Source organism: Phytophthora parasitica, assembly GCF_000247585.1.
Source record: "Phytophthora parasitica INRA-310 unplaced genomic scaffold supercont2.3, whole genome shotgun sequence".
NCBI classification, from domain to species: Eukaryota; Oomycota; class Peronosporomycetes; order Peronosporales; family Peronosporaceae; genus Phytophthora; species Phytophthora nicotianae.
Window position 1 is genome coordinate 2,693,349 of NW_008648989.1, and position 19,785 is coordinate 2,713,133.

The 19,785-nt window shown below is 52.0% G+C and overlaps 8 protein-coding genes across 8 annotated transcripts; 5 read left to right on the top strand and 3 right to left on the bottom strand.

Moving 5' to 3' along the window:
• Positions 1 to 19: 19 nt before the first annotated feature.
• On the top strand, positions 20 to 534 carry PPTG_01992 (hypothetical protein). The gene has a single exon (XM_008895386.1). The coding sequence runs from the start codon at positions 142 to 144 to the stop codon at positions 463 to 465; it is 324 nt and encodes a 107-aa protein (XP_008893634.1). The 5' UTR covers positions 20 to 141; the 3' UTR covers positions 466 to 534.
• On the bottom strand, positions 128 to 3,071 carry PPTG_01993 (hypothetical protein). The gene has a single exon (XM_008895387.1). The coding sequence runs from the start codon at positions 3,020 to 3,022 to the stop codon at positions 530 to 532; it is 2,493 nt and encodes an 830-aa protein (XP_008893635.1). The 5' UTR covers positions 3,023 to 3,071; the 3' UTR covers positions 128 to 529.
• Positions 3,072 to 4,204: 1,133 nt separating this feature from the next.
• Positions 4,205 to 6,138, top strand: PPTG_01994 (hypothetical protein). Its single transcript, XM_008895388.1, has 2 exons — positions 4,205 to 5,239; positions 5,325 to 6,138. Exons 1-2 carry the CDS (start codon positions 4,405 to 4,407, stop codon positions 5,987 to 5,989), a joined length of 1,500 nt encoding a protein of 499 aa, XP_008893636.1. The 5' UTR covers positions 4,205 to 4,404; the 3' UTR covers positions 5,990 to 6,138.
• On the bottom strand, positions 6,050 to 7,630 carry PPTG_01995 (ATP synthase F1, gamma subunit). The gene is made up of 2 exons (XM_008895389.1): positions 7,497 to 7,630; positions 6,050 to 7,299 (listed from the first exon to the last, which is right to left on the bottom strand). The coding sequence occupies exons 1-2, from the start codon at positions 7,538 to 7,540 to the stop codon at positions 6,429 to 6,431; spliced, it is 915 nt and encodes a 304-aa protein (XP_008893637.1). The 5' UTR covers positions 7,541 to 7,630; the 3' UTR covers positions 6,050 to 6,428.
• A 219-nt stretch (positions 7,631 to 7,849) lies between these two features.
• Positions 7,850 to 10,110, bottom strand: PPTG_01996 (hypothetical protein; the record flags this gene model as incomplete). Its single annotated transcript, XM_008895390.1, has 1 exon — positions 7,850 to 10,110. The coding sequence occupies one exon, from the start codon at positions 10,108 to 10,110 to the stop codon at positions 7,909 to 7,911; it is 2,202 nt and encodes a 733-aa protein (XP_008893638.1). The 3' UTR covers positions 7,850 to 7,908.
• A 2,727-nt stretch (positions 10,111 to 12,837) lies between these two features.
• Positions 12,838 to 13,305, top strand: PPTG_01997 (hypothetical protein; the record flags this gene model as incomplete). Its single annotated transcript, XM_008895391.1, has 1 exon — positions 12,838 to 13,305. One exon carries the CDS (start codon positions 12,838 to 12,840, stop codon positions 13,303 to 13,305), a length of 468 nt encoding a protein of 155 aa, XP_008893639.1.
• Positions 13,306 to 15,111: 1,806 nt separating this feature from the next.
• PPTG_01998 (hypothetical protein) lies at positions 15,112 to 15,777 on the top strand (the record flags this gene model as incomplete). Its single annotated transcript, XM_008895392.1, has 1 exon — positions 15,112 to 15,777. One exon carries the CDS (start codon positions 15,112 to 15,114, stop codon positions 15,775 to 15,777), a length of 666 nt encoding a protein of 221 aa, XP_008893640.1.
• Positions 15,778 to 16,432: 655 nt separating this feature from the next.
• PPTG_01999 (hypothetical protein) lies at positions 16,433 to 18,087 on the top strand (the record flags this gene model as incomplete). Its single annotated transcript, XM_008895393.1, has 2 exons — positions 16,433 to 16,543; positions 16,627 to 18,087. 2 exons carry the CDS (start codon positions 16,433 to 16,435, stop codon positions 18,085 to 18,087), a joined length of 1,572 nt encoding a protein of 523 aa, XP_008893641.1.
• Positions 18,088 to 19,785: the final 1,698 nt, after the last annotated feature.

A 19,785-nucleotide genomic window follows, 5' to 3' on the forward strand; every position in this document is an offset into this window, starting at 1 on the left:
TCAAGCTTCAACTCAGAGAAACGACGCAGGCGTCACCACCTCGATTAGGAAACTCAGCAACAAAGTCAAGATGCTGCTGCCGGCATTCTCGAATACGTCTAGCGCAATAAGACACGAAGACATTCTTCACCAGCACACAGTATGAATTCGCTATTGGTGCGCCGCGCATTTCAGGCGCCTCTAGTCCGACTGACACGTACACTACAGACGTCAGCGCTACCCGCTATTACCAAGAGCTGCAGGGTGGAGGACGCGCATGTGGCTGAGACGGAGAACGAAGCAGCGAACGAATTCCTGGGCGTACGCTTCAACGCTACCAAGATTAAGAAATACAGCGCCGAGCTCGAGGTGGGCGGCCACACGATCGTGGGTGGAGACTTCTGGACGCCGAAAGACGCTGCCGAAGCCTACGACCGCTTGGTGGCATTGCATGGCGACGACACCATGCCGCGAAACTTCGCCTAAACATTAAATTACCCTGTAATTTATGTCACGTAAAAAAAAATCAAAACCCGATTTTCTTAGCAGGTTACATCCAAGGGCGAACAACCCCGACAGCTCCTCTGGATGTGGATGTAGCTACCGATCTCTTGGCTGTTTTAGCTCGTGCTGTAGTTGGCGATTTCCTGTTCATGAAGGAAGGGCGACTTCCGCATCCAGGCGGACACTCACCGAGCATGACTGGATGAGGTCGTGACGCAGACGACTGCAACGACTGAGCAGATTTCTTCCTCCGTGCCGTCGTAGTCGGTGTGGGTACTCGTTCGTATTTCTGAGCCAGACTCGGTGACGGTACCAAGCGAATACGCTCAACTCGCTGCTGTTTCTTCCTCTTTCCTTGCTTTCTATCAGCCGCGAGCTTCTGCGCCACCGCCGAGTCTGTAGACGACGCATGCTCATACACACCGTCGCGACCAACTTGAACGAACACCGTGGGTGCTCGCACTGGGTACTCATACTCTTCTCCATAGTCGTTATCTTGCTGGTTGTCCGAATATTCGTCATTAACAAAATCTTCGTCTTCGTTATAAATCGCCGGTGTGTTCGTTCCTCGACTCGAAATCATCTTCAGCTTGGCACTGCGTCGTTCGTCTTGATCATCTTGTACAGGTTCTTGGTTATTAGTCTCGTTTTGTTTGGTATCACTGGTCTTGCGAATAATGAGGTTACCACGCAAACGATGCTCGTTGATAAAGTTCTGCAGGTCAGCCTCGCGAACACATTGTCGGGCACAGATCTCCTTCAACTCGCCGAATTTGACGTGAGTCTGGCGCAGTTCTTCTTCACGCTGACGCAATCTCTTTTTCAAGAAGAGAACAGCATCTTGCTCCTCCGTTCCGGGTGTCGATTGTTGTTCAGATAAAGAGCTCGTGGCTTCCTTGTGTGATCTTGTTGATATTCCCGAGAACTGCGGAAAATCCTGCCATTTCTGCTCGAGTAAAGCAGGTAGATCGCTTATATCTTTGCAACTTTGCAGCTCTTTCTTCGTATTCTCCTTCCAGCGCTCCAGTTTCGCCAAAAAGTCTTGGAGAAGTCGAGTCATTTCGTCAAGTTCTGACTTTAAATTCTTCGCTTCGCTGTTATCCATACACTGGCCATTAGACGGGTTACTCGACGTCTTCTTGAGTTGTTTGATAGCCGCTTTAAGCTGGTCCTTGTCTTGTTTTAAACGAGCAATAGTGGCTTCTTGTACACGAACTTGTTCCTCTTGTGCGTTTATACGATCAGCTTGTTTCTTCTCGGTTGACTGGACCTGTTCTTCGTGTGCACGCTCCACTTCTCGAAGCTTCGTACTGAAATCGCTGTCTTTCGCTGTTAGCTGTGCCTCCAACGCTTCAATTCGGTCACGAAGCTGCTGGTTTTTGCCCTGTTCGTCTAGCAACTGAGTCATCTTCTCCAACACTCGCTTCTTCTCCTTCTGTAACTCCGATTCCAATCGATCAACCATCTTCTCCTCTCTCCTCGCGCTAGCTGTGGGTTTGTCCTTCTCATTTGAATCCAAATGACTCACTTCCATCTTTGGAGAGCGCCTAGGTCGACGAGTGGGTACATCGTTTGTATCCTCTGCTTGTGACACTGGGGATAGCTGCTGCAAAGGTGTTGGGCGCTGCTTAGAGTCTCGAGTAGCGTCGCTACATGGAGACTTCTCTTCACGACTGGATGCTGAGCGGTGAGAGCGAAATTTATCATTGGCATAGTCCGACCTTCCATCGGTGCGGAGGTGGTCTAGTTTCAATGAATGGCTTGGCGTCCTTCTAACACGATTTCTTGCTGCCTTGGCGCCGGAACGCCGCTCGTGAGTGTTGCCGTGGCTTTCGACGCTACGTGCTTGTCGTCTACTGTGCACTTGGAGTTTCTTTAGACGCTGTTCAATCTCCTCAGACACCTTGGATGCAATCGATGCGTCGTCATCTGACGATACATCCGCATCTTCCGACACGGACGACTCTGATTGCCTTGATGAAGATGACGATGAATCAAACCGCTCGTCACGTTGTCGACCAATAGGCTGCCTTCGAATATGTTGTCTAGACGCCTTCATCGCAGGTTTACGCGTGCTGTTCAGGCTCTGATATTCCATGTCTTCTTCCTCCTCACTCGAATATCCGTCAGTTTGATACTCCAGTCTTTTGTCGAAGTTTGCGTCATGATTCTGCTGTAGTTTGGGCAGTTCCAAGCCTGGTGGGCAGTCTTCCCTGGCTCTGATCTCGCCCGAAGACAGGAAAACGAACTCCATGGGTCTGTTATTCTCCCGTTTTCTTTGTGGCACAAGAATCTGATCGCCGACATGTCCTAAATGGTGGAAATCTTTGTATTCCTGCTGCAATACGCGCTTGCGCATGCGATAGGGATGTTGCGGGTGCAGTTGTTCGTCCTCTTCGATCTCGTCTGTGTCGCGATTGCGCGGCTGATGCTGCGCGCCGTTGAGCTGCTGCTGACGCGAGATGCGGCGACTGGAGGATCGGATGACCACGTCCTCGGAATTCTCGAACACGCGCGTGTCGTCAACGCGGCTTAGCATGGCGAAGCGGCACGTCCCGTCCTGGGCGCGTGGACCCAAATCGGTTGCCCGCGGTTTTTCAAATTTGAGTGGTGTGGTGCACACAATATTGCATCTTCACGGATTTCCCTCAACGTTCATCGATGGTCGGGCAAAACCCAAAGGAGGCTTTATTAATTCATCCGCCGTAGTCGACCGCTCTCCGAACAGCAGGCCACACCACTAAAATTGCCTAGCCACAACGCGGAGCTCAAATCGACATGTACTTAGTAGTCAATTTCTCCTCTACTATTGCTTGCGAAAGCAAACTGCTACTACGTAGTAGGTGTAATGCTACGAGTCAGCGAGTTCATCATATCCGACGACCAGATGCTTTTTTTCATTGCCGTTCAACGCTGAAACGCTCGATTTTCTTGCATCTCGGCCAGTCGTTTTGTACTCATAGTACTCACCATTGGGCACTGCTGGTAGAGGACGACACGAATTTCGTTCGAGCCGTTTGTCGCTGCTATTATTCACGCCACGGGTGGCTCCTGCTCGGCATCGAACAGTTCAGTATGGATGCACGTCTGCGCGAAAAGCAGAACGTGACGAACATGGCATTGCTTGACACAATACAATCGCTTATTCGACCATGTGACGAGGCACCAACTTCAACCAACAACAAATAATATTTCCAATTTGGTGTGTAGCATATTTCCAGCTTGACGCGTCCACGGGTCTTTGTGCCTGACGTTGCCAACGCTCAAGCATTGCCGTAGCAAATATCACTATCATTGCTTGCAAAGTGAGGGCTTTCGTTTGGACGTCTCTTGTCAGGGCTTCGTGGCACGAAGTTCGTGCAGCAATTCCATCGTGGTGACGCGGGCGACGAGATTGGAGCTCGTCGCTCTTGAAGATGCAGCACGTTTTAGCCAGCGGTATTTGACCAATCAAAACCCGTGACACCCCAAGCAGAAATATACGCTGGGTATAGCCGGTTAAGATACAATTATCCAGCTCAACTGTCGGAGTACTGAATTATGTGACTTTTGGTCTAATTGCCTCTTGCGGCAAGCAGAACAGCATGCTGCCTCGATTGCAGTCGATTCTCCGCAGGCACTGAGCGGGCGTAATTTAAACTTGTTTCCATAACATGTATTGGCTCACTCAAACCATCGCGAATCACGAACTTCAGATTTGGGCAAAAGCGCTGGTACTCAGTCGAGCACTTGTATACTTCGTATACGCCAGTACTCTGAGTATTCAAGCACAAGAGGCGAGATGGGGTGCGTCGATTCGCACTTGGGGCAGTTTCGGCTCGCAACAAAGCACCAGAGCGAACCACCAGGATTCCGCTTCCCCACTTCCAATCTCCCTCCCGCGAGCCGAAGCCTTCCTCCTCCACATAGACTCACACCATCATGGTCGACGCTAGCAACCCCAATGAGGCCAAGGCCGAGCAGCGCGCCAGACTCGTGCGTCGCAACTCGCGCGTGACGGTGGACCAGCTACTGCGCGAGGCCTTCGCACGTGTGGACACCGACATGGACGGCAAGGTGAATGCCATCGACATCCAGCGCGGCTTGCGTGTGGCTGGAGTCAAGCTGTCTGCAGATGATGTGGGAGAACTCATGAAGCGTCTGGACCCTAAGAACCAGGGCCAGCTGACGTACGACGACTTCCACGCGTTGCACGAGGCGTTCATCCTCAAGACCTTCCGCTCTTTCGACAAGGAGAGCAAGGGCTACCTCGTAGATGAGGATCTGCAGAATGGTCTGCAAGCCTTGGGCGTCACTGTCACTCTCCAGGAGGCTACTAGTATGATCCAGGAGTTGCACCCGCGTGACGCACACCGCGTGCACGAGGCTGACTTCAAGTATCTGTACTTGCTGCTACGTTCCAAAATGGCGTCTCCCACGGCACTCGAGCACTTCCTGTGGGATCCGGATGTCCGTCAGCTCTCCAAGAACTGGTGGAAGGCCAGCGTCGAGGTGGGTGAGGGCGGTTTGCGCGCCCCGCTACCTGCCGACAAGGACGGCCAGGTCAAGAAGGTGTCGCCCACCGTTAAGTTCTTCGGCGGTGCGCTTTCAGGCGTCATTGAGGCTCTGATCCTTACGCCTCTGGATGTGACCAAGACCCGTATGCAGCTCGACAAGACCGGCCAGTACCGCGGTATGGTCGACTGCGGCAAGAAGCTGTTCGCTGCTGAAGGCCCCAAGGGTCTATTCAAGGGTTTCATCCCATGGACAACTCACGGTAAGTTTTCAGTTAATTGCTGCTTGTTATTTAACATATGGCAACTAACATAATTATTGTGATTTTTATTGCGACTTTTGTGCAGTTGTGCTCAAGAATGGTACGCGCTTCTACTTCAACGCCATCTTCCGTCGCATGCTGTCGGACAAGAACGGCCAGGTTAGCGGCGCCAATGAGTTCGTTGCTGGTGCGTTGGCTGGTGCCACTGAAGCTGTGCTCATTGTGACGCCGTTCGAGGTCATCAAGACGCGTCTGCAGGGCCAGGATATCGTCAAGGGAGAGATCCCCAAGTACCGTGGTCCGGTGCACACTGCCGTCACGGTTATCAAGCACGAGGGTCCGCTTGCACTGTGGAAGGGTCTGGCCCCGACTATCGGTCGCCAGGGTCTTAACCAGGCGTGTAGTTTCTGGTCCAACAACTTCATCAAGAAGCACGTGTGGAAGATCCAGGACGGCGACTCGTTGCCGGCGTGGAAGAGCGGTCTTACCGGTATGATTGGTGCCATTCCCGGCCCGTGCATTAACTGCCCCATGGATGTGGTTAAGACCCGTCTTATGGCGCAGGAGGCTGCTGCCGGTGCTGGCGGCAAGTACAAGGGCATGGTGGATGCCATGGCCGTGATTGCCAAGGAGGAGGGTGTCAGCGCACTGTACAAGGGTCTAGTGCCGCGTCTTGCTCGTCTGTGCCCGTCGTACGGTATCCAGTGGCTCGTTATGGACCAGGTCACCGAGTACTTCTCCAAGAACTAAGAGAAACAGCACGTTGCTAGCCAAGCAGGTCGACGACCACCGCTGGAGCCGTCTAAGGTGTGCGACTGCAGTGATAGATGCTTTATTTCGTTGCCTGCACCTGAAACAATAAGCGCCTATGCCATACAAACACTATTTTACCTCTGTCATGTGTCTCGTGTCACCGAATCCATTTAACGGTCATAGCATTCACACTCTTCAGTTCCGACTCGTGATCAATACTATTTTACCACATGTAGTATTTGCAGCACATTCAACAATTGAAGGTAAATAGCAGTCGAGGAGATGGTTTTGCTGTTTATTTCCGTCGACACCAACGCTTCTTGCTGCTCGTAATTCCTCGATGTCATGCTCGCGTTTGCCGTCCCATTCCTAGCTACAAACTGGGAAAAGTTCATCTCGCGCGAGCATCCGTTCCGTTCCGGGCTCGTGAATGTACTTAACCGTCCAGGGAGGCGGCACCCGAAATAATTTCAATCAGCTCGGTGGTAATACGGGCCTGACGAGCCTTGTTGTACACGAGCGTGAGCGAGCCAATGAGCTCCTCGGCGTTGGTGGTAGCGTTCTCCATAGCAGCCATACGGGACGACTCCTCACTGGTCGAGTTCTCGATCATGCCCTGGAAGATGGCGGTGGCGATCTCAAACTCCTTGAGGTCGGCCAGCAGCTCGTCCTTGTTGTCAGGCTCGAGCTCGTACAGGTCGAAGGCGTCCGAGTCCGGCTGCACGGCCAGCGAGCGCACGGACGGCATGTACGAGATGGCCGACTTGAACTTGTTGTACAGCACGTGCACCTTCTCCGACTCCGACGGGGCCGAGGCAATCACAGCCTCAGCGATGGCACTGGCCACCGTGAAGTTGGGGGGCGACTGGTACGTCTCCGTGACGTTGCCGCGGATGTTGTCGCCAAGGTCGCGACGCAGCTGAGCGCGGGCCTTGTCACCGATCACGAAGATCTGCGAGCGGTCCTCGATGCCAGCGATCTGCTTGCGGGTGGTCTTGGCAATACCCGAGTTGATACCACCGCACAGACCACGGTCCGACGAGACGACGACGAAGAGGTTGTCGCCCTCAAGCTCCTCGGCCGGAGCCACGCCGTCAGTCTCGACGGTGCGGTCGTGAGCGCCCTTAACGTTGTCCAGCCACGCGGTGAAGGGGCGGCCAGCGTTCATGCGGTTCTCAGCGCCACGCATCTTGGCGGCCGACACCATCTTCATCGACTTGGTGATCTTGGCGATGTTGGACGTGGCCGTAATACGCTGCAGAATCTGCTTCTCCGTGGCCATGCCGCGGGCCTGCTGGCCGACGGTCCTGCGAGTAGCAATACAGATTGCAACAACGTTAGAGTGTTTGTCGTTGTGGTTGCGTCACTCGACTCGTAGCGATCCTATGCGGAGTTAAACACCGCGGGTAAAAGTGCTGCTAGCGATCGATACGGTGGCGAGTAGAGCGTGCAACCGGCATGGATGGATAGCATAGAGTCTAAAGAAGACGGTGGAGTTACTCACTTGAGCACGGGCGCCGAGTTCTTGACGAGAATCATCATGACCATCCTGTCGTTCTTGCTCTACTGTGGGGCGGCGAGTCTGGGTGTCTGTGGTTCAGAGCCGCTCGTTTGAGCTCCCCCTTTTGTTCAAGACTGTGTCAAACTATGTAAGACATGGATTTCGAACCGACCAATCAGATGTGGGGCTGAAGTTAAGTTCGGTGATAAGAAACACTTTTCCGACGATCTGAGTGGCTCGTGTGGCTCATGTTTTGACCAGTGAAATGCGAAATGAGTAAATATTTGACACGGATTGGACAAAAGCGTGTGGGGTGCGTTGTGTGGACCACAAAGGACAACTTCAAGTTGCAGTGATGGTCGAAGCAAGAATGAATGAATGAGCTGTATTCTTATAAATGTTCTACTTCGCTTGCTTACTGCGTGACTTCTTCAGCGATGCAGCCACCAGGCCACGTTGTCGCGTATACGGTATCGCGCCAGGACGTCGTGCGCTTCGGCTTCGGGCCATACAGCGCGTTTGTCTCGGTCGAGTTCAAGAGCATGCTCATCAACGAGCGCGGCTGTAGCGACGTCTCCTTACGACAAAATGCTTGGCGCCGCTGAGGACGTTGGTTCTCTTCCTCCTCTTGTTTGTCATTCTCTTCGTTCTCTTGGGCTTCGGACTCGTCATTGTCCTTCTCCTTGTCATTGACAGGGCACAGGAGACTCGATACGCTGCAGCGCATGGCTCCGCGACGAACCGTGGGTCTTAAACGCGCGTAGAAATCGATAGCCTGCTGAATAGATGAGGAACGCCACGAGTTCGCGCAGTTGGCTGTGCGGTTGCACAGTGCCTGCGCTGCTTGGAAATGATCGAGTGCTGCCTCGATGTTTTGTTGCCGCACGAAATTTTCGCCCAGCTCATACTCTGCAATTGCTTCAAAGTGCACGTCCTTCAGCGCCCGACTGCGCTCCAGAAGCTGGACTAGCTCAGCGTGCGCGATCTCAGGTTCATTCTTAAGCCGGAGCGTCCTTGCCACATGAAGACGCGATCGCAGCTCATACTCCTGGTCTCCGACTTGAAGCGCGGCCTGCAGCGTTTCTTGGAATATCTTTCGCGCCTCGTTGTGTCCAGCACTTCGCTGTAGTTGTGCTGTGGCGTAGGCTTCGGCACACTGCATCTCCAGGCGCGTCCATGCTGTAGGGTCTGTGAAATTCCCACGGAAGAGCTTCGCTAGGTCGTAGCTCATTTCAGTGTACGCCAAGCTGTGGGCCATCGCGGTGCACTGCCGCCAGCTTCCGGATGCATGCAGAAGGCGCGACAGCATCAATAAAACGTCTCCAGACAAGTCGATAAGTGGCGACTTAGACGCAGATACCACTACACGTCGCACTGCTGGAGCCCAGGTCTGCACGATCCATTTTCTGGCTGTGCGGTTCTGTACTACCGTTTGCGGCGAAGATGCAGCAGCTTGTTGGAGCTTCTCAAGTGTTCTCGCTGCCTCATCGTCTGTCATGTTGAGACCAAGTGTTGAACACGCAGCACTACTCTGAAGCAGGCGAGCTAACGTAGCAAGTGTAGCCTGGAGTGCGGCGTCCAGTTTAATTGTCTCGGAAGGTTGGGCGCAACAATGGTGGACGTTCAGGTGCATTAGACGCTCGAGTTTAACCAGCCAAGACGAGAGCGCTGCTTCTTCCAATACTTGGAAATGTGTGGCTACTTGGATCCAGAACGAGCTTTGCTCGATCGGGAGCGTAGGCATCTGTGAAGTGGGCGATGAAATATTTTGCTCCGTGTGATCGTTGTTGTTTTCCTCTTCTTCGTTCTGGCTTAAGGTAGTTGCTGCGCTGCTTGTTGCTAGAGTTGACAGAGTTGCAGACGTCATTCGCAATTTGGGCAAGAGGTTTGCTACACCAGCGCGAGCTTCTACATCTAGCTGCTCAGCCAAGTTCGTAATTGTGGTGCTACTTGGTAACGCCGTTGCCGCTAGTGCCGTGAAGACGCGGGCATGGGAGAGCTCTCCCAGACTACGTGAGCAATAAGCCGATAGTAAGTGGGCTTTGGCAAGTGTTGCGTTGTTCGAGGTAAGTGCCGCAGCAGCTTGAGAGTCTTGAAGCGCCTGTCGCACCGCCTCCAGCATCGGTGCAGGTTGGTTTGCTTCGTCCTTGCTGGTACTAGCTGACGGACTCGAGGCTAGAAGGTCAAGGGGAATTGAACTAGAGGCGTCGTAGTCGACAAACGCCAGCAATGCAGCAGCGCGGCGGCAGTAGAGAGTAGCCATGATCTCAGTACTACGAGTATTCATCGAGGAGGTGTTATCATCGTCGTGATTGTTGCTAGCCGTGTTCAGAGTTGCCGCCTGGAGCTGTTGAGTCAGTTGCTGAAGCAAGTGAAGATCCGCGAGCAAGGTTGGCTGCTTGACCGGAACAAACAGTTGATGCTCAGGCTCTTTTACCGTAGGCTGCTTGGTCGGTACCAATAGTTGACGTTGCGGTTCTTTTTCCTTGGAGATACAAGGGTCCTCTTCTTCCTGCGGGTTATCATGATCCTCTTTGTGCTTGAAGAGGATCTCGAAGATGGAGTTCGTGGCCGACACGTCCGTCGGAGTGTCCGCGCGAAGTATGGTCTTGGTCATTGCCGGTTGGTGCTAATTGCTATATGAAGGCGCGATGTAAGTCTGAACTACAACACACACGCGACGTTGCCAAGGGATTGTGCATGTTGCTCCATCATAAATAGCTCGGCGGAAGCAAACCATATTATCTAAAGAAAGCGTTCTCACCTTCGCATGTTTTTAGTGGAGATCACGGTTAGGTGCCTAACTAGGCACTCATTCTCGAGGCGATAAATATTGTAGCAAGAGTCTAAAAACAAAACTTTTGCATCAGCACATCAAACCCGCAGAACGAGACGGTCTAAATAACGTATCCAAGAAGATACAACTTGTATGATACATTGTATCTTCTTGGATACGAATGATACAAGTAAATGTGATGCTTGCGTTGGTCAGTGACATGACATACAACTCCGCTAACGCAGATGTGGCAGTGAATCTTACCGCTTGTAAAGTTTGCTTCCAGCTAAGCAGTGTTCTAACTGTTGAGAGCTCAAAGCTCACACGATGTAACCTTAGCTGTACACTGCAATATTATATCTTGATAAGACACTTTAAATATAATAACGGTAACTAGAATCAACGTTCGAACTTCGCGATAGCCGTTAAAGGCGTTAACGTCGTAGCGGTGGTCTGGTATCTCTTGACGGTGGTTGAAGCTACCAATGAGTTTGGCAAATGTAGAAAGAGGCCTGTCGCCGACAGTGTCGGCAATGACCTCCGGACACTTGTACACATACGCCCGCAAGCAGCGATATCAACTGGGCTCGCAGGTTACGCTCTGAAATTAAGGCAGCGCGAGCATCGAAACTTCTGTTTGCTGAAAGGCTTCAAGCAGATCTCTACAACGATACAACGTCAAGTTGAAGTGATTGGACCAATCAAGATCGGCGAATCTAATTTGGATTCCAATGTAGAGGATGGCATCGCTGGTGTTCATGTAGCTCCGAAGCAGAATATCCAGCACACTGGCAGTTCACCTAGCCTAGAGCCGAACATGCAACTATGTTCGTGGTGTCCATGTATTGGTAATGTGATCATGCTTTGAGCCCCAAAACCGAATTAAATTGCAAACGTCGAGTTGAGACTGCCTCACGAGATCTTAACACGGTTCTTCGTGGCCACTAGTGGCTCTGCACCGAGAAATGTTATTGTACATCAGCAAGGGGGGTCCATAATGACCTGAGATAAGCTGGGAAAAAGTGCGTCGATCGTGAGAACAGGAAGTCGACAAATGAGGTATACACAATGAATACTACTGACCCTCTCCAGACAGGGGGGGGGGGGGGCAAGGTACACAATGCTCATGAATTACGCATTACTCCAACAAATACTGTGTGGATTCACACAGACCGAGAGAAGCTAATGTCAGAGTATTGAGAGCTGTGACTCACAACTCATGAGCAATTTCACCAACTTGACAACGGTGTTAACGATAGACTGTGACGGACATCAAAGTATGCCGGTGTGAGTGCCGTACACGCTCAACCTGATGTGTACCGCTCTGGAGAGGAGAATGCAAGAAGCAGAAGATAGAGCAACCGTGTGCAGTTTTCGTTTTGAGGCTACAAAACGGCTGTAGGGTGCATCGACGACTGTGAGCTCTTGGGGGTAGATGTAGTTGCTGCAGACGTACTTTACCGGCACCCGAACTCTTTGGAACCCGCCGATGCTGCAATTAAACTTCCCTTAACGATACTCCACGAACGTTCACTGGTCTGGTGGAGCTAATGAACGTCCGGAGCTATGTTTCCACTGGATCGCCCGCCCACACAAGGAGTTGTTACTTACGCTAAAATAAAACTCGACACTTGGCTGGTTTTGCCGACAGCCAATTTGAGGCGTGGCGCCGCGGTGTCAAGAGGTAGCTGTAGTATCAGCACCCACGCAGTTGTCACTGCGGCACCAAGCAGCTTTCATCGTTGGCCTAGTCTGCTGTGCTCACCTCCACATGGTCAAGTTGTTCTTGGTGCAGAGAGTTTTAAATTAAACAGTCGCACTCCGCGATCTTGATTTTTTAAAGACTATAAACAAACAAGTCCTGCGTAGCAGAGTGAGCCGGATCATGGAGCCAACCGCACTGCATCTCGAGCACCTTTTCACGCTTCATCGGTGGGTACCAATGACCAGGAAAAAGAGGCAAGATTCTGAAAAGTGCTCAAGGGCGGCACAGCCATTCTATGGCGTATGTCTACATGCCGGACAGAGCGCTGGGCACTTGCCAACTTGAGGCTGCATACACCGCGCTGCTAGTAGCTACAATCGGGCAAGCGAGACAATCTGTATTACACCGCGACACCTTCTCTTAGAAGGTATCGTCTCCACTAATAGTAGCATGGGCAACATAGGACTATCGCCGAATTTCGACTGTACCGGCTTCAGTGACTAACATGGAGGTGGTCCAAGAAGTGCTCTGAACGGCAACTTGACTGCCCCCCGAAGCTCGCGTCGAACGGTTCAGTAGAGTACGTTTGCGCTCGAGCAGCCCAGCGCTGTGGTCGATGCATCGTCATTACTCTTGGTGCAGTAGCGGTGGTCTGTGTGTGGCCGGCTTGACTCCATGTTGCGCCTACGGCAAGTAAGCGGATCGGCCGGCGTAGCACCCAGAACAATAAGGCGGGGGTTGACGTCTGAAGCGATCACCATTATTCAATTCGCCTCCAACAGCGCATTTACCAAACAAACGAACGTCATCGACGAGCGTTTAGTTACTCCTACATAGACACAAACAGCCACCCAAATCCAGCCATGTCGACTAATAGCACCGCTGCCTCAACCCCCGCTAACAACCAGCAGACCACCCCGTTATTGCCAACAGAAGTGCGTTGCTCGTACCCGAGCAAGCTCTGCAACAACCACCGCGCGGTGAAGGACAACGGTGACCTGCACAAACTCTGCGATTTTCACCGAAAGAAAGCCAATGTGAACCAGCAGCGCATGCAACAGAAGCGCCGCCTCATCCGCCAGCAAATGGTGGAGCGCAAGAAACGCTTAATGGACGCCGCCCAGGCCCCCATGGAGTACAACAGCGCCAAGAATATTATGGAGCCCAAAGAGCCGATCTGCAACTTCTCGCCTGAGGAGGTAAGGATGCTCGAGGCTATACTCTTTGACGACGACGACGACTGCGACGGCGAGGCTGCCGCATTCATGGCCGATTACCGGATGTATATGTCCATGAGCTCGTTCCCGGCACCTAGCAACACGTCCCTGTAGGGCATCGACACAAACAACGGCACGCGATCGCCGCCGTCCCTTTTGGCCTTCGTTCCGATTCCGCATAGAGTAAATTAGTTCCGCGACAAACAGAAAAATACATACCCGAGCCGCTGCGTCGGGATTGCACAGAGATTTGCATGCTCGTTCTACCTTAGCAGCGGATGCCCGCGGGTTTAGCTGAATTAAAGGCTTACCACCTGCGTTTGCTTCTAGTACACCCCAGCAGTTTTGCTCGAGCAATCTGTACAACCTCCACGCAGAGCTTGTCCTTCACGATTGCTAGAGCGGCATCTTCATGACTTGCGGACACGCCCAACATGCTTTTCACTGGATTGTGCGAGGCGGCATCGACCACAGATAACGACCGCAAGCGCTTGCGAAAGTGTCGTCTTATTGCTGGAGTTCAGAGTCCGCTGTCCACAGTCCACTATGTAGTGCAATATGGACTCGCAATACCTTGCCACATAACCAACAAAAACGTCGTCACCCTCACCGTTGGGGCAGCTTTTGCCGTTGGATACTCCATAGTCGTGGAGACTTGCGTAGCAAACTGCACCGTTGACTTAATCCAGACATATCGAAGCACTGCTGACTCACAGCCGCTTGTATCGGATACTTCAGCCTTGAGCCCGGCTTGATGCCGGTATACACTGATCATACCAGCGAAAACCGTCCGTCTGACAGAAGGCAGTTGTACTACGTATTTTCACGAAAATGCTTGGTTCTCTGTTGGTCGACGGTGCTGCTGTTGTTGCGCTGTATCAGGCACCACCGTAACGACATAGTTTCTCTTCGCTGGCCGAAATGGCTCCGGACACTGCATCCCAGCAGCAGCACCAAGCAAACTGTTGTGGTGACTGCACTTAGCACAACGGCTTGTCTGCCATGACGCCTTGTGGCCACCCAATGCTGGGCGGTGCCGCACAGTATCAACAGTTTTGTGAGGGGACTCACGACGAATTATTCCGGTCTCCTCTGGTCACATAGAAATCCACTACCAAAACCTATGAGACCGAATAATCCCTCTATACTGAGACATGCAGACTTCAAGTTCTTACAAAGTGGTTGACGCGGTACCTCCCAAAGCAAATATAAAGGAAAGCTCCATACGTCGTACATTATTGCAAGGAAAGAACTTCCAGAAGCCGCGCCTGTATTTCCAAAACCGCGCCACCGCCGCCAGCCTTGATATGCATTTTATTGCGTTGTCGACTTACTACTGAAATTTTTGAGCTACCCACCAACATTCAGCTAGTATGCGGATACCGCCGCTCCCCATACGTCTGGCTCTGAAATAAGCTGTAAGCTAGACCGTTTGCGTGCATGTGACCCAGTGCGACAAGGGGTGGAAGATGGGAACGTCTCGAAGTTTCTCATGAGACTTGGTGTGGCGCACACGACGAAAATTCCAGACGTTTTACGAAAATTTCCAGCTTCAGGATTGGTCCAAAATGGAGGAGCATCATTCGCATCCTTAACAGGAGTGAATGTAGTAAATTTTTAGCCAGTCAAATCTCTGGAAAGGTCCTAAAAAGCTAGATATTTCGAGGCGAAATATTCCACTGGATTTCCAGTGCCAGTGACGTTATGAAGACGTTCCTCCCTGTATGCGTCTTCCTCATCTCGAGCCATGACGAGTTCGGCCATTCGGTGTTTACGGTTCGGCGCTTGTCCTACGCACCCTCGTGAGGAGGCACGAACTCGTCAGCTCACAACTCAATTTGCCCAGTGCCAGTGACAGCTCGCACCGAAAAGGAAGAACAAACAACTGAAGATTAACGAGCAATTCTTCTCCAACGAAACATGACGGATAAGTTCCCGGTGAACCTTACCAAGGATTCGATGGAGCAGATCAACAACAGGAGCGCACCGACGGCCGATGTACCAGAGGAACTGCGCTGCCAATACTCGAGCAAACGCTGCGAGAACCAGCGCACACACAAGAAGAGCGGCGGTCTGCACAAGTTCTGCGCGATGCACCGCGAGAAGGCCAACCGCAATCAGATGCGTCTGGATCACCGGCGCCGCGTAATGAAACAGCAGCAGAAGGAGCTTCAGCGACAACAACAGGCACAACAGATGCAGGCACTCCAGGCACAGCAACAGATGCAGCGTACACACAGCTTCACGCCGGTCGCCATGGCTGCAGGACAGAACTACCGCTATAGCAACAGGATGCAGCGGAGTCCCGTCGGTGCCATGCGTAGTCCAGTAGACGGTAAGCCCATGTCTCCGCCCAACATGATGATCAGCATGAGCATGCCGATGCAGACGTTCACGACGATGGAGATGCCGACACAGCAGCCACAGCAGCCGTCGACACCGAATCTCCCGCTGTTCGACCAGAGCGACCTGGAGATTCTCGAAGCGCTTCTCTTTAGCAGTGACGAAGAGCAAAACGACGCCATCCCGGTCTCACATTGCAGCACGCCGCAGTTGTTCCGCGCTCCATCGTTTGTCAACGTTTGAAGGCGCGGCGCCGTCGCGGCTTCTCCCGATTCAGACCCAGATCCGGGCGGCGCGAATATCGAGTACCCGAATGTGTCGGACGCAGATTTTTTCTAGGAGCACGGCGCGCGCGTGCCATCCAGTATGTTGCAAGTGAACCAACAAGGCATGCGCGCGGAGATAGATAGTAGATATTCAAAAAGTTTTAAGTATTTAGTCGTAGATGACAAGAGCTGGTCGCAGGAAACCAGATACAGACCGCAGCACATATCAATATAGTAAAAATATCGCTGGCGGCTACAAACACTTTGAAATGGAGCTCAACTGTTTGCAGCGCATTGCTCGTCTACAGATAAATGTAGCCATTACACGACGTCGCTCCACAAAAGCACGCTCCACGAGGCCATGCGGCTTCTATCCCTCATCTGAACAGGCCACCACCCGCAGACTTGCCGGCCACGTCCACGTAGGCGGAGGAGAGTGACGGAGATCGCGATACATGCAGAGAGCCACATGAAGAACGGTGCACATACGTGCGCCTGCTTGAAGTTCTCCAATGATCAGTTGCTTGTTCTCAATTAAGTTGCGCAACATTATTTAAGTTGCTCTTTGTTGCTTCTTAAGAAGGATAAGCTGACGTTCAATAGCAATATCTAACTTGCTGACACGTCACCTCATGGTTCTGCGGCTCGCGGCGACGCTGGCGTTGCTCTCCGTATGTGTGCGCGCCTCCGACTGGCGCGGCATCTCCCCCGAGTTGCAGCACAAGCTCAGCGCCGTGTCCAGTGTACGTCCAGCGCCATCATTCCTTCAAAATCCACCGCCATATCTGATTCCGCACTCCTCTAAACTATTATCTTTGCTACACAGTTCATTTGTGACAACGGACAGCAACGGCTAGAGCTCACTCGGCTGAATGACAACTACTGCGACTGCGCGGACGGCAGCGACGAGCCGGGCACGTCGGCGTGCTCGCACACGGCCGCGTTATTCCATTGTGTGAACGCAGGCTTCTTCTCAGCTGACGTGCCGACGTCACGCGTTAACGACGGCATCTGCGACTGCTGCGATGGCTCAGACGAGTACGCGAGTGGCGTGTCCTGCGTCTCGGAATGCGCGGAGAAGATGGAGGCGTTTAAGGCGGACAAGAAGGACCTGATCGAGCAGGTGGACGCGGGACTGGAGGACCGTGTTGCTCTGGTGGCGGAGGCTCAGAAGCTTTGGGATGAAGAACAGCAGAAGAAGCAGCGGATTGAGACTAAAACGGCGTCATTGAAGGTTATGGTGGAGCAATTGGAAGCGAGGAAGGCGGATGAGGAGCGACTGGAGATGGAGGAGAAGGCGAAGCGCATTGCAGCTAGTAAGAAAGAGATTTTATCGCAATTAGGATTGCTGGACATGTCGAAGGAGCAGCTCCTGTCGATTATCTTGGAGATCGGACGCAATGGCGTCTCGGCGAAGCACGAGCTGCTGCCGATTGTCCGGAAGGAGCGCGAGGGAGCGCACGAAGGCGAGGAAGAGCTGGTTAAAACGCTTATGGAGGAAAAGGACGAGGCCTTCCGGGAACGTGACGAGGCTCGTCAGAAGGAGACGCGTCGCATTGAAAAGCTGATCGAAGAGCGGGAGGAGAAGAAGGCAAAGGCTGCTGAGGCTGCAGAAGGCGACGATGCAGCTGAGACGGCGACGGCGCCTGAGACTGAGGAATCGACGGAGGAGGAAGATCTGACGTTGCCTGAGGTGGAGACTCGCCCCATCGATCTTCTGTATGAAGAGCTGGCAGCGAGTGAGCGGTACGAGTGGGTCCAGGCGGTGTTGACTCGGAAGCAGCATGAGGACACAAAGAAGGAGATGACGGAGGAGGAGAAGAAGCTCACTGACGTCCAGAAACTTCTGGAGAAGAACTACGGCGAGGACCATTTGTTCTTCGCTCTGCGTGACAAGTGCGTGGAGTCCGAGGCGGGACAATACAAGTACAAGGTCTGCTTCTTCGGAAAAGCCACTCAGGATCACACCAAGTTGGGCGATATGGAGGACATCAAGAACCCCGAGTCGACTGAGGATGAAGAATCTATTGTGACGGTGAAGGAGATGAAGTTCTCGAACGGCCAAAAGTGCTGGAACGGCCCGAACCGATCGCTGACGGTCAAGTTGGAATGCGGCCCAGAGCCCATGGAGCTGTCCGATATCGAGGAGCCCAGCACCTGCGTGTACACGGCCAAGCTGCGTACTCCTGCAGTGTGCAGTGAAGAGGATCGGGAGCGCATCATGATGCTGGACGACGCGAAGGTTGCACCTCACCACATCGAAGTGGAGGTTGAGCCTATCCTGTGAAACTAGTGGCTTTGCAATCCGCTGAAACCATGTAATTGGTCAATGAAGTACTTGTATGGTACAGCACACACTTTTGCCAGCATAGTCAAATGTCTCCATGCCCTTTATTTTTCAGTTTTATTTTCATTTTTTTTAATTGATTTTTTTTAGTGGTAGCGTCACACTTACGGTGAACGAGCTTGTGCTCTCTTTTTATCGACGTAACATGGTGCAGACGATCCCCTCGGTAGTAATCCCTAGAAATGGAATACTCCCTCAACAGCAATAAAATTAGCGTCTCCCGTTGACCAGTCACATACAAACTTCCGATAATATTCCTCAACCGCAAAATGGAATGCATTTGAATTCAAATATTCCTCTTCTGGGGTGCTTAACTATGTAAAAGTCATAACTGTACAAGAGCATCATTGCTGCCAAGCCCGATCCGAGTGTTGAACCGATGAAGCCTATTCTTTTGACTTCTTTGGACGTGATTCGAGCTTTAGGATCACGGAAAGCGCTCAACCTTCACTCTAATTGCACACCTGTGACGGCAACACCCTCTTCTGAAGAGTCTTCACCCCACAAAACCCAACTGGCAAGTACCTGGTCGGGTGTAGACTGACACACGCCTCGTGCCGCGATTTGGTGGCCAACTACGAGACCGGAAGTGAGTCCAGTGCTGTTCAGCGTATCAATAGCTTCCAAGACCGTTGATTCTGTGAGCCCATGAATTTAGCTCTGGGACAAACTAGATATGTGAGCATGGTGCTAACATATTTGTATAGCAGTCGTTGAGTATTGGTGAGTGTGAGGAAGACTGGTTGGGCTAGAGAGGAGAATACCTTTGAGTGGTGAGGCAAAACTGGCAATAGGAGAGCAAAACAGGGCGAATCGCCAGTAACGAGCTACATCAGTCATCTCCATTAGTATATTTTGTGCACTGTTCCAAACGGAAGGTACTCGGATCCGTTTTTATGGTATATTCGTGGATAGGAATACCCTTAGACAGGAATAAATTGGTGGCTCCCAACGCCACGACTACCGAAGGAATCGTCTGTAGTTTACGTTGTTGAATTAATTCACTTGATTGATGAATAGCAGCTCGACAATATTCCGTTGCTCTTTCCGACGTTGTCCCCAACCTCTGTAGAGTTCATCGTTAGTTTTCGTGCTTTCTTTTGTAACGCCATCTATACGTGGTGATCTCACGATCGTCCTGTTTGAGGTATCACCAAACCTTGTAAATATCCTCTACGCTCATTCCTCGTTTGTCCAAGATCCGCTAGAGGTTGCGCAGTGCTACATCGGTCTTCAACAAGAGTTCAGATGTTTCCTTATCCGAACGGCCACGTCGAACCCAGCACTTGTAAACCCGACCCATGCTTTCGTCTTTGCCATCCATATTTTGGCGATGTCACCCAGCTAAGATGCCCCCCCCCCCCCAATTCAGGGAAAAGCGCATTTAATGGTAGTAGAATAGCTGGTGAGTAATTTGCAAAACGAGGCTACGACCCACAACAAGTGCTTCTGCAGATCAGACGCAGGATGTGACGTGGTGATCATCTGGCCAATGGCATGGCAGTGACCAGCCACGCCAATTATTTGAGTTCAGCTGGTCAGATTATTCTGGTCGGCGTAAACTTCAAATTGCGTGTCTTTACATCAGTCTACAATCCTATTGGTCCAAAATCACATGGATTTGTAACAATCAAGTTT